The sequence below is a fragment of the Schistocerca cancellata genome, chromosome 4, assembly GCF_023864275.1.
Source record: "Schistocerca cancellata isolate TAMUIC-IGC-003103 chromosome 4, iqSchCanc2.1, whole genome shotgun sequence".
NCBI classification, from domain to species: Eukaryota; Metazoa; Arthropoda; class Insecta; order Orthoptera; family Acrididae; genus Schistocerca; species Schistocerca cancellata.
In genome coordinates this window covers 67,071,288-67,090,103 of record NC_064629.1, presented here as the reverse complement: position 1 = coordinate 67,090,103, position 18,816 = coordinate 67,071,288, and the positions used below count along the sequence as shown (strand labels likewise).

Genomic DNA, 18,816 nt, shown 5'->3' with positions numbered 1-18,816 from the left:
CGAAGCGGGAAATTCGACCGAGCAATATCCGTGACATGCAATACCTCAACCGATATTGACAACAGAATAAAAAATTCGGAGGCATTACTTTTCAGCACCCCCTCATACATATGTATTGAGTTCACGGTTCAATGTCCAGTCAAGTCATCAGAAGATCAAAGCAGACTGCAAAATTAATTAGACAAAATACCTGCATGGTGCAAAAAGTAACAGGTGGCCCTAAACAATAAAAAGTTTGAGTACTAAAATAATCCGTTAAATTTCGGATATACGATAAATCCCACAAATTTAAAGGTTGTCGATTCAACTAAATACCTAGGCATTACAATTACGAACAACCTAAACTGGAACCATCACATAGAAAATGTTGTGGGAAAGGCGAATCAGAGACTACGTATTATTGACAGAATACTAGAAGTAGCGATGTTCTCCTAGTGTGACTGCGTACACTGCGCTTGTCCGTCTTCTTCTGAATTATTACTGCGCTGTATCGGCTCCTTATCAGATAGGGTTCAGAGAGCACGTCGAAAAGTTTCGAGAAGAGTAGCTCGTTTTGTATCATCGCGAAATAGGGAAGAGAGTATGACGGACATGATAAGTAAATTAAAGAGGCACTCGCTAAAACAAAGGCATTTCGTTGCAGCGAGAGATTTTCAAAACTGTCAGTCACTAACTTTCTCGTCCGAATACGAAAATATTTTCTTGACTCCAGCCTAGATACGGATAAATGACTATCGTAATAAAAGAACAGAGATCAGAACTGGCCCAGAAAGATGTAAATATCCATTTTGCCTAAATGCTATTCAGTAGCGGAACGCTCGAGATATAGTCTGGAAGTGGCTCTATGAGCCGTCTGACAACACTTAAATGTGAACTGTAGTGCAGACAGATAGATATAGACGGTTATGTCATCTCCTTAGTTCACTAATTTTTTATTGGACAGGATTTTACTCAAGCTCGTATGTCTATCTCTTGTTTCTAATTTCTCGATCAGATTTTTTTTTTCATTCGTAACAAGGCGCTCTGTGGTGTATCCTCCGATCATATTACTGTGTTAATCTGGGCAGATCAGGGCGTTGAAGCTTCTTCAGTGCCCGGTATCGAGTAAACGAACCTCAGCAGATATTACTGTAGTAGTGATAATAATGAAACTACACTTGTATCGAGATTTAAAGTACTGCTACTAATTTTTTTTTCTTTCTTTATTGAGTTTCGATTCCCCCCGACGGGGACGGGCTGGCAGCAGCTTAGTACGCCGCTCTTCAGCCTACAGAATTTGTTTTAAAAAGATGAAGATAATAAATAATAAAAGCAGGCGATAAAATCGGTGGCTTAAATGGTAAAATGGCGGAAAATCGTGGAACTTAAAACATAGAACAAAGGGTTGATGATGCTAATAAAATACGGATGAAGCAGACAGACAATAAAAAAACACACGGCGACAGTCTTGTTTCTGTTCGCAAGAGATATAAAACTTTACACCCAGCGACAGCATGGTTTCTGTTCGCAACACTGGAAAGACGAACAACGCTGAACATTCACTTGAACACTGCACGAAAAAATTGGCACAAATATGATATACCACAGCCGAGGGCAGATGGGGGGAATCTGGACAGATGACGGGAAAGGAAAGGGGGGAAGGAGAGGAAAAAACGAAGTGGGGGGGGAGAACTACTACTTAAATTATCGACCACTATTAAATATAACAATGTACCTACACTAACGAGCGAAAACATAACGACTGCTGTTCACCGCAAGATTGATTACCTCCTGGTGGCGATGTGAAAACGTGAGGCGGAAAGAAAAGTACAGGGTGACTAAAAAGTCAATCAACATTTCAAAATGTACTAATTCACAAATAATGGGGTTTTATTGAAACCAAAAACACGAGTGCAAAACCCGGCCAACAGATGGCGCCACGAATCGTGACGGGTGCGAGGTACGTCGATATGTTACAAAATCGCATCATCCCTATCTTGGATGATAAATGCCCGCTGAAAGGTATGACTTTTACGAAGGGTGGCGCTCCACCCCGTATTGCTACTCGTGTGAAATCTCTCTTGCGCACTCCATCTGATGAGGACCGAGTGCCGGGCCACCATTTCCGTCATGCTTGGTCTCTCTGGTCAGTCTATGTGGTTATTTGTTGTGGGGTTGCCTGAAGTTGCAAGTCTACCGCGACTGTCCCACCTCGTTAGGGATGGTAAAAGACAACGTCCGACGGCAATTTCTCACCATACCTAGTGACGCGCCATACAGTGCTATTCACAACATTGTCCATCGACTACAGGCACTGCTGGTGAATGCCAGCCTACATGTTGAGCATCTGTTATAAAGAACGTCTCCTTTGCTAAAAATCAATCGATAAGCTAGTTATTGCTTGTGTATCATCTGAAACGCCATCTGTTGGTCATTTTGTGCATTTTTTTGTTTCAACAAAACCCCATGTCATTTCAAGCATGTGTGTCAATTTTTGCCTCTCCACCTACATTATTCCGTGAATTACTGAATTTTCAAATTTTAACGTACTTTCGGGTCACCTTTTATATAAGAAGAGCGGAAACAGATGGGGAGTTATTCTAGCCGTGATACGGACCACAACTGGGAAAATCCACTGACATAGTCCATTTTGACTGAGGGCAGATTATGGCACTGCGCATGAGAACGAACGTGTCGGAAAGGGCGAAGATGGTCAGCTGTTCGCATGTTGCTCTCTTGAGCATCTATAGAAAGTGGTTGAACGGCGGTGAAACCACGAGAAGGTGTCAAGGTATTGAACGGCAACGTGGAAGTCCGAGGATTGCCCGGTCTGTGCAGCAGGATATGCGACTGTCTGTCGCGCGGCTCACGACAGAGAACAATGCTGGTGCAAGTGTTTCGGAGCAGTCCGTTCACGGCGCATATTTGAACGCGGGACTCCGCAGCGAAAGACCTCTACATGTTATCACTTTTCGAGGAAAGCAGCGAATGGTGGAAGGACTTAGTTTCCTTTTATTTATCTATTTCATTTAATATTTTGATTCTATGTATTTTGAAACTGAGAGAGTCAAAATGTTTCAATCTTTGTTCGATTTTTGTGTTCATTATAGAAAATAATGGGAATAAAAACCGAAAATCGGCTATTTCAGAAATCGGTTATTTTGAGCGGTTTATACCCTCAGATTAAAGTGGCGTGGGAAAAACCGATATAGCCTAAAACTGATTGTTCAGCGATAACCGCCATCCCTAATTGATGGTGCACTGTTGTCGTACACTCCCATCTACTTGGCATAAATTGTTGCAGTATCGTTGCCTTTATTTCTTCGACGTCCTTCCGCTTCAAATCTATAAAAATAATCGACACACGATACTTCATTTTATCAGTGGACTGCACGATTTTGTTTGGCAACGGTATTGTGTCACGTACTCCGACTGCACACATTTACCTGAAAACAATCAAAAAATTAGTTACGTAACTCTACTTTTTCGAGGTGATGGTTAAAATTATATGCCTGCTCTTCCTACCAGTTGCTTTGGGTAAATTTTTCGGGGTACTTTGCTCAGCACACTCACTTACTGCAACAATGTTGAGCAGCTGTGAACTCAACTCCCAACTGTGAATGGTAACACAGCAGATAACTGCACGTGGAAATTCATATGCATCAAACGAAAGGTAACAAAGCGTTGAATAGAGTATTGCAATTAGTTTGTACCTTGGACATTAAATTCAGAATTTATGCAATTTTCTCTTATTGCCGTGATTTCACTCGTGAATAAGGGAAAAACCAGTAATGTTTAAGAACTGAATTTAATGCCATTTTTCCCACTCAGCGCCTTTAAGGGGACCACACCCTGCCTATCTTACCCATGTTAATTGAGGTAATTATTTGACCCATTTCTGAAAAAAACTATTTGATGCAGAACCTTAATATTTTTACTGTATGTTACATGATGCTAACGGAGTCAACTGTACTAAAATCTACTTATCCATTTTATAGTTTTTGAGAAATACTTTTTTTAAATTTATTAGTAAACAATATTAATTTTTTTCTGCAGAAAATATTTTTTGTGGACTTCCTAATGGGGGAATATTAATGAATGTAGTACCAGAGGTGGCTTTTTATGTTATGTAGGGTCCCTGAAAATTTCATACATTTATTTATGATAGTTTCTGATATAATGGGGCATATGTACTGAAAATTTTAGTTTGTGAGACTTTAAAGAACAAACTTTTGAAATTTGTTATTTACAGTTGATTAAAACTGTCCTGCCGCATATGATGGCCCTTCTTTGGCCTCTAGCAGGTCTTCCAGCTTCTTTTTCACCTTCCTGACTGTCTTGCTTTCTTGACCATATTAGAGGCAGACTTGTCTGCATCAACTACCCTCATTTTATCGCAATGTTGCAGCCCAGTGATCATATTATCACCAGGATTGATTCCCAGCTTTTTCAGTACCCAACACTTTCCAATATTGCCACAATTGAATGTAATAACAGAGTCATGAACTCCTAGTTTCATTGTATGCATCCCTACAAATACAGTTTTAGGACGGCGGTTTCAAATTAAGCTGTTGAAACATTCACAATGCAGACATTTCCTTAGAAGATTAGGATGAGCCAAGTCTCTGAAAATAGGTTTAATTGCTGTAATAACAGCAGCAGGAAGAGAATGCTGGTGAGAAAAAGATTCTCAAGTTGCCTGAGCCCTGTTGTATTTTCACCACGAATTTTCTCCTGATGGGCACAATCCATGACATGGTTTATCATCAGTAGAGGAATTATGGAAGAATATGGCCCAAACATCTCTCTTCATTGCCTCCAGATTTTCTTTATTTTTCCTAATTGCTTGCCCATAGTATACCTGCAAGTTTTCTATGCAACTACTCGCAATCACAAAATGTTCGAATGTGTATGAAATCTTATGGGACTTAACTGCTAAGGTCATCAGTCCCTAAGCTTACACACTACTTAACCATAATTATCCTAAGGACAACCACACACACGAATGCCCGAGGGAGGACTCCAACCTCTGCCGGGATCAGCCGCACAGTCCATGACTGCAGCGCCTGAGACCGCTCGGCTAATCCCGCGCGGCTCGCAATCACACTTGTAGAAAACTAACCGTGTGTTTGAAAGTGTGTTGTTTACAAACAGCAGAAACAAAAGAATACCGACCGTTGCATTCCAAGGATAGCCAAAACACTCAGGAGCAAAAAAAAAAAAAAATCCCTGATGTGCAATGTTGTCGATATAAAGATCTAAAACATATGCAGAAAAGTGGGTGACAGGAAAGTGGGCGTCGCACGTAAACACACGTGGTAAGAAAATGCTCTTTAAATGCTCGAAAAAAATTTTTTTCAGCAAAATCCTTTACAAAGTGCTTAAATAAAACCTAAATCTATAGAAATATGATGAAAACCGAAAATCGATTTTTTTCGACCTGAACCACAGTGTGGTCCCCTTAATGATGTCTCCTGCAGTAGTGTGGTATGGATGAACACAATTTTTACGATTATCCCATTCAAACCTTTGAAAAATGGAGACCACTCATACTGAACATCTTTCAAATTGGAGGCGATAAGTCTTCCTACAATTTGAGATATATCAGAGAGTGAACAATTATTATTATTATAACATTTAGTCTAGGAAATTTTTAATTGGTTAGCTTTATTTTGTTGTTGTTCTTAGGGGATTTCACATTTATGATCAGACATATTATATTTTATTTTTTAATTATTCTTGTGTGTGACTGTTGTATATATTACTATTTTTTATGTACTTGCTTATTTACAGAACTATATCAACATGTCCCAGTACACCCCTTCCTCATACTCTATCAACATGGATGGTTATGACAAGCAGGGCTGCCTGCATGAAATATTTATTAAACAAGCCAGATTAACTCCTCATAATATAGCTGTAGTAACTCACGATGGGCAACAGGTAAGCTGTCTCTTAAGTAGCATAATATTGTCTCATATAAAGGAATATTTTATGTCAGTCATATTTTCAGATTTTAGCCAAATAGTTTATCTGCAAAATACAAATGGTCTGTCTCCATGACATAAGGTAATACACTTACTAAAATGTACTACATTTCCCTTGCAGAATGATTTCTTAATTCAGTTTATGCACCACACAGAAGACAATAATAATACTTTTGAAGATCATTCAGTGTATAGTGCTGCCTTCTTTGTACACATAATAATAAAATGATCATGTGTACTTGCCCAATTATTTCATTCCAATTGTTTACTACAGACCAGCTGTAGTACATTAAATTTCCGAAAATCTCAATGCAAATTTTGCACAACAGTACATCACAGGACCAGTTTTCTGTCATCCTATTGTTAATTACTCAAGAACAATTTATTTGTCCATGAGTCCAAATTTCAAAGTTTACCTCTCCTCATATTTTGAATAACATGGCATGGTACATCTGGGTTTCAAATAGTGATTATACTGGTTTATCAGATTGAAAGAGAAATTAAGTGGCCATAAACTGTAGCTTAGCTATGGCCTGTATGGATAGCAACTTGCAAAACTAAAGATTTTATGCCAGTAAAAATACTGCTCATACAGGCTGTAGTGTTTCTATCCTTTATATGTGGTTACGTGAAATTACTCTCCTATCATTGCACTACCTCTTGGATAACTGATGTTCATTGTTCCAGTGCTATACCTAGTTTAAATGATTATTCTTCTACACAACATTGCTACTTAACATAGTGATAATGATTCATTTGCACATTGGGATTTGACAAGTCTACCTGTACTAATAAACTCATCCACTAGGCGATTCGTGTTGGTGATTACATCTTCTATAAACTTCTACAATCACCTGTGTGAATTGCTCTTTTCAGTGGGGTCATACCCATACATGTTCTGTAACCATCAAAGGGTCTTGAATAGCCCACACCCTTTCTTCAACAATAACCCAAAGATATCTTGTTGCTTTGATATGCAATCCACTATACAAGCAAAAGAAAAGAAAATAGACTCTTAAATGATTGTACAAAGGAAGAATCACTTGAACTACATGACAAGTTGGAATTATTTACATTATTAATAAGGAAGTTAGAGCTGTTTTTGTTCAGTTTGAACATGATAGAGCTGAATGCAGTTACTCTCACTTGATTGTCCATCTGTGTACAGTATGGTACAGTAGTCAGTGTGTGCATTTTTGCTGTTGTCAAAAAGTCTAGTTTTCATCACCACCTAAAAGATGTTGTGACAAAGTTTGTTTTCACAATTTCATTCTCTGTAGTTTGAAATTTCAATAGTGGTGCTAAATTCTCCAAGCACTGCCACAGACTTTTAGTGTGATCTCTTTTTATAGCTGTCTCCCTGCAGTCTTTCGTAGCTGTGACATTTTTTGGGTTAATACTTTCGTTCTTGTTACTGTAAATATGGATAGATAATGTGCTCACTGTGTGCAGATGCTGGAGGTGTTGGCACGTGTCCATAAAAAGCTAGAACCTGCGTAGTCCACAGTAGACAGGTTTCAGATTGTTGCCCTGGGTTGTGACAGCCTTGGGACACCACTGAGTATGGCTGTGGTACCCACAAATACCTAATGTGGCTGTGCCTTCTGATGTGCATAACATAGCCCAAGACAACATATTAGTATCTGAAAGCTGCATTGTCAAAACCTGCATATCTTGTAGGCCACATGTGGTTTCAACTTACTATTTCAAAGCTTTTGAATAAGGTGTTAGTTAAAATTCAGCACCTTTTTGTTTTGGCAGTAACTTTGTCCCTGCACGAACCATAGACCTATCTACAGTGGAGTTTCTTATATGGCTCAGTATACAAATAACTCTACCATAGGGGCAACCAGATCAGAGCGATATCTATGGAGAGTCTAGACTTACATTGGATTCCTGAAGCGGATCAACAGCCTATTCAGTAGTTGATGGCAACAGTCTTGATATAGCCTTGTAACATTAGCCAACATGTTATTATGTTCATACAGCAGACATCTGAAAACGAGGTGAAACTACAGCTGTTATATTTCCTAAGGACATGTAGTTCTCCTGCATGGTTTAATAATGATCACGTCCTTTTGGGCAAAATAGTCTGGAGGTAAAAAGTCCCAGTAGTTCAGTGTAGACTACTTAGGAGGAGTTTGTCATTAAAAAAAGAAATTGTCGTTCTTTGGGTCAGTGTGTGGAAACATAGTTCTTAATCCTGCAGGTAAGCTAGACAGACTGAAAAGAGAAGTGGACAGGCTGAAATTGGATATAGTGGGAATTAGTGAAGTGTGGTGGCAGGAAGAGCAGGACATCTGCTGAAGCAAGTACAGAGTTATCAACACAAAATTTTCTATGAGTAACATAGGAGCAGGTCCAATAGTGAATGAGAAAATAGGGATATGGGTGAACTGTTATTAATAATAAATAATACAAAAATTGAGAAATCACCAGGGCCTGAAACTTTACCAATAGAATTAGTGAGGTGTGACCCAACCATTCTGTATGACTATCTAAGAAGTTGTTTAATAAATGTATGTGGGATGGGTAGGAAATTCCAGCAGAGTGAGACCTAACATATTTAAGCCCCATACATAGAAAAGGAAGCAAGAAAGTATGTAGTAGTTATTGTGGCAGAAGTGTCACAAGTACAATCATCGGGCTGTAAGGGAGGAATTTAAAATTAAGAATGGAAAAGTTTGTAAATGAAGCATAAGAACAAAGTGGCTTCAGAAGAGACGTGTCATGTACAGATAACATCTTTACCCTAAGATAGATCATGGAGAAGAGATTGGCAAGGAATCTAAGCAGTCATTTGGTTTTCATAGGTCTTGAGAAAGAATATGACACAGTGCCACTAAAGCTATTGTTTGAGGTGCTATGTTCAGGGGAACTGCCAAAACTTTATGTAAGAAGCATCATAAACCTCTACAAGTTGGCAGAATGTGTCATTAAAGTAGGGAAAGAAATTTCTAGACAGCCCTTCAGAATAACTAAAAGACTGAAGCACACACTCTTGATGTATATGCACTGAATCTGTTGTATAGAAAGTGCATGGGCATGGGGACTGAAGTAGGGAACCAGTATATGTACCTACTTTTCTATGCTGATGATCAGATCATTGCAGCAAATGATGAAGAGCGTATATCTTACATGTCCAGGAAGTTGTTGGAAGAGTATAAAAAGTGGCGTTTGCAAATTAATTTTGAGAAGATAGATGTTGCAAAAAAGAGGGAAATAACCTAGACATTGCCAGACATCTTATTGAAGTGTTAAAGAGTTTAAGTATCTGTGTAGTATCCTGTTACATGATGGAAGATGTGACAGAGATATCTAACAGTGAATCAGGCAGGGTAGGGTGGCTATCAAAAAATTAAACCTTGTACTTCAGTTCTCAAAGATGATTTTTAAAAGTTAAAATTCATTTATACAAATCCATCGTGGAACCAGTAACAGCCTATGGGAACTCGCAAAAAGAAATTAAAAAAGACTTAGTGTTAGAAATGGACCACTTGAGATGAAACTGTAAAATTTCCGGACTTGACCACATAAGAAATGAGGAAATAAGAGAAAATACACAGGCTCTTTACAGTATTATGGATAAAATAGAAGAAAGACAGCTAGGATGGCTTGGGCATGTCAAAAGAATGAGTGAAGATGAATGGCCCAAGACAGTAATTTCATGGCAATCTCCTGGAAGGAGAAGAAGAGGAAGACAATGGAAAGTGTGGCTAAGTGGTATCCAAGAAGTGATGGAGAGAAGAGGAATGGAAGAGCATGAAGATGAATAGTGAGATCGAGGTATTTGGCAACAGAGATGAGAAATGTGACAACAGTTCAAGGACCCCCACTACAAGGAAGGAAGAAAGAAATGGCAGAAGGATTTAAGAGATGAGACCTAAATAAACTCAAAGATTCAATGGTTGTTCAGAGTTTCTAAGGGTGTATTAGCTAGTGACTGGTTGAAACTGAAGGAATAAATAAAATGGAAAATGAGTGAGTAGCTTTTAGAAATCAAATAGTGAAGATGGCTGAGCACCAAATAGACAAAAAGACAATACGCAATAGAAATCCTTGTATAATGCATGAGATATTCAATTTAATTAACAAAAGGTGAGAAAATAAAAAAAACAGCAAATGAATCAGGTGAAATGGAATACAGACATCTTAAAATGAGATGGCAATAAGTGTAAAATGGCAAAGCAGGAAAGTCAAGAGGGGGAATCAAAAGCTGTGGAAGCAAGCGTAACCATGGAAAAAGTAGATACCGCCTGTAGGAAATTAAACGAACCTTTGGGGATAAAAGAAACAACTGCATGAATAGCAATAACTCATATGGCAAGCCAAAACTAAGCAAAGAAGTGAAGGCTGAAAAGTGGAAGAAATATATAGAATGGCTACAGAAAGGAAACAAACTTTAAGGCAATATTGTGGAAAAGTAAGATGGATCAGATGAAGGTAAGATGGGAGACATGACACGATGAGTAGAATTTAGCAGAGCACTGAATGACCTAAATTGCAACAAGGTGCCTGGAGTAGATGACATTCCCTCAGAATTTTTGAGATCCTTGGGAGAACAATGATGGCAAAACTATTTATCTGGCATTCAAACATACAGTATATGGCATAAGGTAAACACCCTCAGACTTCAAGAGTAATGTTGCTATGTTAGTTCCAAAGAAGATAGGTACTGACAAGTGTGGCTATTACTGAGCCATCAGTTTAATAAATCATAGTTGCAAAATACTGGCATGAAGTATTTACAGAAGAATAGAAACTGACTACCACAGGGAAGATCAATTTGGATTTTGGAGAAATGTATGAAAATGCAAGACTATACTGCCTGCTTGACTTATCTCAGTAGGTAGATGAAGAGAGACAAATCTCCATTTGTAGTACTTTTAGATTTAGAGAGAATTTCTAACAATATTGACTGGAAAACACACGTCAATAAAACAAGGGTTATCTACCATTTCTACAGATACCAAACTGCAGGTATGAGAGTCAAAAGACATGAAAGGGAAGCAGTAGTAGCCTGTCCCTTTTGATATTCAGTTTGTACATTCAACAAGCAGTAAAGGAAACAAAAGAGAAATTTTAGAAGTGGATTAAAGTTCAGGAAAAAGAAATAAAAACTTTGAGGTTTTTGATGAAAAAATACAGTCTTGAAAAAAGGTTCTAAAATTGATGTCAATATGTATAAAACAAGACTAACAGATTATAATCTAACTAAATCTGGTGGTGCTGAGAGAATTAGATTAAAAAATGAGACAGTAAATATAGTAGATGTTTTTTGCTATTTGTGTAGCAAAATAGACAGTGGCAGAAACAGAAAAGATAGCCACAAATTGCAGACTGACAATAGCAAGAATATTGTTTCTGAAAAAGAGAAATATTTTAACTTCTAATATACATGTAAGTCTTAGGACATCATTTGCAGAAGTATTAGTCTGAAATGGAGCCTTCTACAAATGTGAAATGTAGTCGATAAACACTACAGATAAAAAGAGTGTAGAAGCTTCTGAAATTATATGCTACAAAAGAATGCTGAAAATTATGAGTACATTGGATAACTACTGAAGAGGTACTAAACTGAGTTCACTATAGACACTGAAGAGCCAAAGAAACTGGTATAGGCATGCATATTCAAATACAGAGATTTGTGTTCCCGGGTTCGATTCCCGGCGGGGTCAGGGATTTTCTCTGCCTCGTGATGGCTGGGTGTTGTGTGCTGTCCTTAGGTTAGTTAGATTTAAGTAGTTCTAAGTTCTAGGGGACTTATGACCACAGCAGTTGAGTCCCATAGTGCTCAGAGCCATTTGAACCATTTGAACAGAGATTTGTAAACAGGCAGAATATGGTGCTGCAGTCGGCAACACCTGTATAAGACAAGTGTCTGGCGCAGTTGTTAGATCAGTTATTGCTGCTGCAATGGCAAGTTATCAAGATTTAAGTGAGTTTGATCGTGGTATTATAGTCATCAGGTGAGACATGGGACACAGCATCTCCGATGTAGCGATGAAGTGGGTATTGTCCCATTTCACGAGTGTACCATGAATATCAGGAATCTGGTGAAGCATGAAATCGCTGTGGCTGGAAAAAGATCCTGCAAGAACGGGACCAATGACGACTGAAGAGAATCATTCAACATGACAGAAGTACAACCCTTCTGCAAACTGCTGCAGATTTCACCACTGGGCCACAACATGTGTCAGCGTGCGAACCATTCAACAAAACATCATTGGTACGGGCTTTCAGAGATGAATGTCCACTCGTGTACCCTCGATGACTGCACGACACAAAGCTTTATGTTGCAGTTTTCAAAGACAGGTAGAGTGGCCACCAGAGTGGCCATGTTGTTCATGTTTAGTTTGTTACCAGGAGGTGTCAACCATGTCAGATGTCGAATGATCACTGTGAATGATGTGGAGATGCTGCATACTCAAGTAGGACAGTGTTGTCAGCACCTGACAGAGTTAGAAAGGAGTCCTCATTGTGTGTCTCCATTTGGCCAGATGGTCAAATTACACAGTATCTAGGATTGTGGGGCATCTAGATGTGACAGTGGTCCAATGCTGGACTGCACAGAAGCGTGAGAGCAGCCGTACTTATCTTCAAAGTGCTCTTTGACCACAACTGACTAATACAAGGGAGGATCATGTTGTGCACCAAACATGCTGTAATATCTTCAAACCTGTACCTGCCATCCAAGAGCAAGTAATTGAGTCCCTGCAACATTCTGTGTCATCCTGCAACCATTGGTCTGAGACGAGCAGCAGCCTGAATAGGGGATTACCATCCCGTGTGAGACCTGCTGTTAACACTACAACACAACTTGCTGTATTTGGAATGGTGCTGTGACTGGGAAGTATGGACTGCTGACAAATGGTGTCACATTGTATTCAGTGACGAATTGCAGTTTTGCCCTATCCTAGGTGACAGTCATCGACGAGTCTGGCGGCAACCTGGGCAAAATTCCCATTCTTTCAGTGTTTTTGACAGACTGCATACTGTGAGGAGCCGTTGTGTGTGACTTCAGGTCATTGCTAGTGGTGATTGAGCATACCCCTGATGGCACAATGGTACATCGCAGTCATCCCGTGTCCTCATATTTAACCTCTCACGTGACAGTATCGTGATGCCATGTTTCAACAGGACAATGCTAGTTCACATATGGCATGTATCTCTATGAACTGACTGTATGATGTTGAGGAACTCCTGTAGGCAGCAAGATCCCCAAATCTGTCCCCCACAAAAACGTGTGGGACAAGTGCAGACATGAACTCCATCCCAGTGCCAATACCCAGGATATCGAGGACCAATTGCAACAGTTGTGGGCCAGCTTGCAGCAAGAGAGGATACAACAGCTTTCTGAAACCCTTCTCAGTGGAATCAGTACATGCATCCAGGCCAGAGGGGGAGCTATGTCATACTGATAAGTGAGCTTATACAACAAAGTTCTTTGTCAATTTGGCTCAATTTTGTAATCACTGCAAAAGCATCACATATCCTCGCAACCTATGAAACTCCATTTTGTTTCCCCCTCCCATTCTGTGTGCTTCATTTTCTTTGCCACGAAGTGTATATGAAAAATTACCATACACAGTAAATGATAATATACTGATATGCATATGTAAAGAGATAGGATGGAGGTGTGGGTGGAACAGTGCCTTGGTATGCAAGAGAAGGGATAAATAGGGATAGTGGATGTAGCAAAAGGTCAGCTTCCTCACATTTACTTCCTTTTGTACTACTGTTTGACCCTAATCGTGTCAGTCACACGTTCCCTGTCATTTCAAATCAAAAACTCTCTGTGCTACAGCAGCATTGACATATGAGAAGGCCATGTTCTGTATTTGTGGTGTGTTCACATGACAGCAAAGGAAACATAAAATCTTTATGATGAACAATTAAATGACTAATACCTTACATGAGTTATGAGAAAATTATCATGCAGCTCCATACTGTCATGTTTTAAAGATGTATGAATAGTTTCAGGAACAATATATTCTAAGTCTGCTTGAGATATAATATCCTCAATTCAGTTATCTTTCTCATTAGCCCATTAAAAAATAAAACTCACTTTAAACATTAATTAAAATGTAGTTTACGATTATTACAGATCACATATGAAGAACTTGACAGATTAACTTATTTTCTATCTGTAAGACTACGTCATATGGGAGTGAAAAAGAACACTGTTGTGGGAATTTTAATGGATCGCTGTCTTGAGTACACAATCTCATACATCGCAATACTCAGAGCAGGTAAGAATTAGTACTAGCAGTCAGTTTTTAAAATAACCAGCACCACTTTCTAAAAGAAAATAACCTTACCAACTATCTCTATTCTCAAGAAATTATTATCTTCAACACAATGTTTGGACATCACAAGTTAGTAGCTTATAAATAATGAATTTCAGAAATGCAGAGGAACATATGAATCTACAAGAAAATAAAATTGGTGGAAGAGTGTCATATGGCACTCTTCTCTCCAAGGTTGGAGACTGTAAAATGGTTAATGTCAGATCAGATAGTTGTAGACACCAAAAGATTAAATGTTTTGTATAGACCACTTTGTAAGAATATAATGATCTAATAGCCTCTAATCAAGTTTCTTCTGAGAGAAAGGAAAGAATTGGAACCAGAAGTGAAAAACTCTTTGTAAGCTTACATCACAAGAGGTACTGTCTGAGATTGTGAGATTTTGAGTTAGTCACATCAGAGGTTATTTGCCCAAGATGAATGAAAGAATGGCAGTCAACTCTCTGGAGTGAATGAAATAGCCATTAAAATTCTTGTGTACTGTTACTATACTATAAATGAGATACTGTGTTGTATTTTCCACAATTCATTGCAATAAGGAATTATCCTAAATAGACATTAGCATGCTTCTGTCAAACATATTTTTGAAATAGATGACTGTGTACCACCCAGTCTGCCTTCTAAGATACTTGTTTAAACTTCAGAGAAACCAATTCATAAAATTTTAGGGAAACACTTCAAAAACTACAACTCACTGAATTAAAGCCATGTTGGTTACCAGCAGGGTGTATCAACTAAACAAGTAATATTCTCATTTATCAGCCTATTTTAATAATCCATTAATAGAAGAATGTCTGGTATTGGAATCCTGAAACCTTTTGTCATCTATCCAAGGCTTCTGATTGAATCAACAGTGAGAGTCTTACAAGGAAGACAGAGTATTACAAGTTAAGTGAGATAGCCAGAATGTTGATTAAACTGTATCTAATGACAGAAAGCAAAACGTCTTGATGAACCATTGCACATGGAATATGTGTATTGTCTAAGTGGGATCCTATTAACTGAGAAGTTTCACATGACCCTGAGCTTTGTCCCCTATTATACTTCATCTTTATTAATGATCTCATGATGTGTGCCATCTCTGAGATTCATTTTACACTTTTGCTGATGATACAATTATTATTACTAACAGAATACCCAAAACAATCTTAAGGAAACTGCAAACATTCCCTTTAATGGCATTAAAAAGTGAGTTGCTTCAAATAGAATCTCACTAAATGCAACAAAATACAGTTTACTCATTTCACTGCTATTAAGAGAATGCAGCAGGTACCAGGTAAATGTTATATGTAATTGTCAAGACCTAAAAACTGTGGATTCATCTCAATTCTTGGGTGTACATACTGAGAATAATCTTAGTGGATTGATCATAGTCTTCACGTAGAAAAAATCTAAGTTCAGCCCGTTATTCTGTCCATATAATTATTTCTGGCTGGACTATTTATCCTGTCAAAACTGCGCACTATTTCTGCTTCCATTCACTGTCAGATTACAGAATTATATACTGGTGGAACCAAACAAAAGTAACAAGGGTTTTCACTTCCCAAAAATGTGTGATGAGAGTCATGTGCAGGGTTCATCCCAGACATTCACAAAGTAACCTCTTTAGAAAATTAGAAATTCTGCTAATAATATCCCTAAATACCTTTGCTCATTGATGTGTTTTATTTGTAAGAATCAGAACCTGTATATATCAAATGACAGCCACAATACAAGGAGAAATCTTGAAGTACAGTGTGAAACCTTAATGTGCTATAGGAAGTGGTGCATTACACAAGTAAAAGAAACTGATCAGTTGCTCCTTCCTCAAATCAAATCTATTGTGAACGAACTTTTAAAATTCAAACAACAGTTTAAGTAGTCAATTATAGAAAACCCCATATGTACCCTGGATTAATATTGTGACCAACAATAATAATATCTGTAATTTATATAACTGGCAATTCTGTTCTACCTACATTAACTTAATCCACAGGGTCTTTGTATTCCAAATGCCTGTGTTAAATTTGAACAATCTGATGCTGGTATACTTTTCATTGTAATTCACTAATTTTAACACATATGTAAATTAGTGGTAGCTGGTAGTCATCAGTAAATATTTATGAACATTGTTTAACCTTTATTTTGCAAAGCCTTCAATTTCCCTTAAGTATCATATCTGTTGTCCATTCTATTTGCTCATTGTAAACACAATAAAAAAACTGCTGTTATGTTATGACTAAATAGTTTATTACATTGTATGTTCTATGTCTTGATGTAAATTATAACAATTACTGCAATCATTTGTGCTGCTCTCTCTCTCTCTCTCTCTCTCTCTCTCTCTCTCTCTCTCTCTCTCTCTCTCTCTCTCTCTCTTTCTCTCTCTTTCTGCATCCTAGAAAATTATTCATTACCTGGATACACTGGAGTTAAAATAAATGAATAAACAAATAAAAATAAATAAACAAAATTCTAGATTTGTAATTATACTAGCCAAACGAGGGCCAGCTTAAGGCCCAATAAACACAAGCAGCCACTTTTGATGCCAAGCAGAGAAGTACACAAGTGCAAGATTTATATTATTCAGGGTGTGTCATAATAGAAGTGAAAACTGACACAGATGAAGTATATCAAAGAGAGAGTGAGAGATGGAGAGGGGGGGGGCACCAAATGATACAGTATATCACCAATGTGGAAAAATGTTCTCGAACTGGCCCTGCTCCAAATAAATGTAAAGTGGAATGGCCTTTCTACAGTTTTTCCCATATATTGAAGTTTCTTCCCTTTCCTCACATGGGCAGAGCTGCAAATTCGTATTAGTCTAGTTTTTATGGGCTTTTAGGAATCTTTCCTCCTGCTCAAATTTTTCTGAATTTATGCAAGTGAAGCAAGCCTATGACTATCTGCACTGGCCCTTCTTTATGAATGCTTGATGTTCCCTATTAGACATAATATGGATCTCATACACTTGAACACTGTGCCAGTATAGGTTATGCAAGTAATCTGTTTTTTGCACAAACTGTAGTTTTCAGGATCCTGCCAATGAATTGAAGTCTGTCAATTACTCCACCCATGATGTACATTTTGATTATTCCACTGAATTTTCCCATATACTGTTACACAGGCTTTTGTTTGGTATCTCTAGCTTTCTATGATTCACAAACTGTAATTTATATACATTTACAGCAAGTTTCCAGTCTTTCTATCAAGTTGTGTCTTATCATGATCTGATTGCATATTACTGCCTTTTTTCATATAATACTTCTGTTAAATACTTCAAGCAACATATTTATTACTCTAACAAATTTGTCACAAAATATGCATAGCAGTAAAATCATAGAAATTTGAATTATACAGAGACACTGACTGTTGCTCTCCTGATGCACTTTCACAAATGGAACAAGATGGGAGACGAGGTTATTATAGTGTCATATGGTACCCGTTCACACACACTAAAAGATAGATTGTAGAGTATGTACACATATAGTTGCAGATATTCTAGCACTATCTCTATTTCTTGGGATCATCCAAAATTACCTCCATGTTTGTGGATCCTTCCATCTCCAGGATAATATGCTGTGTTCTGCATGTCAAAAAAGTCTCAACCCATTCACAAAAAAGGCTGCATATTCCATATTAGCACATTTCCGCTAGCTTAAATCACAGCAATATTGAACCCAATGCTTTTTGAATATCACAAGACTATGGAACCACCCAAATACCCCTTAAAGAGTGCTTTAGGGTACAAAGAGTACAAATTGGGCTTTGCATAAATAGCCTTTTTGTAAGCTTATGCAGAAGATCATTTTGTTTCAGATGTGTTATTACATTTGGACACAATACATTCTACAGATCTACTACAGAAAGATGTTAGGTGTATAGCATTTCCTGTGAATTGGTTCTGTTGCCATTTCTGTGTGTAGTTAAAACCTGTGCTCTCCTCCAAAGACTGAAGGCAGTTTTCTGCTCAAGGAATCTCAGTTAAAACAAAAGTGGAGATAACATACTTCAAATTTCTGTGCAAAACCTCACAGGAAGTCTTTCAAAGCATGGGGTATTGTTGAATTTTAACAGTATCAGCCATTTTCCTAGACAATATTATATCAACATTACTTCTCTTTGTAGAGTCATTACAATCAAATTCTTTTATTTTACTTTGTGATGACCCATTTGAAAGTGAAAATCAGTATTTCAGCTTTCATACAGCTGTTACAGTTTTAGCCTGTACAACATTAACATGTGTCTGAACACTATGTCTTGTGCTGACAACAGCCAGTTTGGGGTGATCTTTCAACAGAATTTTTACAAAATTTGTTGAACAATTTGGTTAGTGAGTCTTTCATTTCTCCTGGTGTACTTGTCGATCAAACAGTCTACAGGTGTACAACTGTTTTGAAGTGTCCAATGGGCACAATATTTTGACGATAAGACTTGTTGCTATTGTCAGGTGTGTTGACAAACTGCTCTCCTGGGGTGTATGGCCAACTTATATCCCGTGCCCCCACAAGCCATTCTGTATGTTATCCATGCCCAAGGACTCATCATCAGCAGAGCAGGCAGTC

At 38.0% G+C, this 18,816-nt stretch overlaps 1 protein-coding gene across 3 annotated transcripts in view; it reads left to right on the top strand.

Moving 5' to 3' along the window:
- LOC126183902 (uncharacterized) overlaps nt 1-18,816 on the top strand; it is a 463,083-nt gene that overhangs the window by 279,716 nt on the left and 164,551 nt on the right. For all 3 annotated transcript variants that reach the window (XM_049926242.1, XM_049926240.1, XM_049926241.1), the window contains 2 exons: nt 5,773-5,922; nt 14,074-14,218. In XM_049926242.1, coding sequence (XP_049782199.1) covers nt 5,785-5,922; nt 14,074-14,218 — 283 coding nt within the window. In that variant the 5' untranslated portion in view covers nt 5,773-5,784. The remainder of the gene's footprint in view (nt 1-5,772; nt 5,923-14,073; nt 14,219-18,816) is intronic.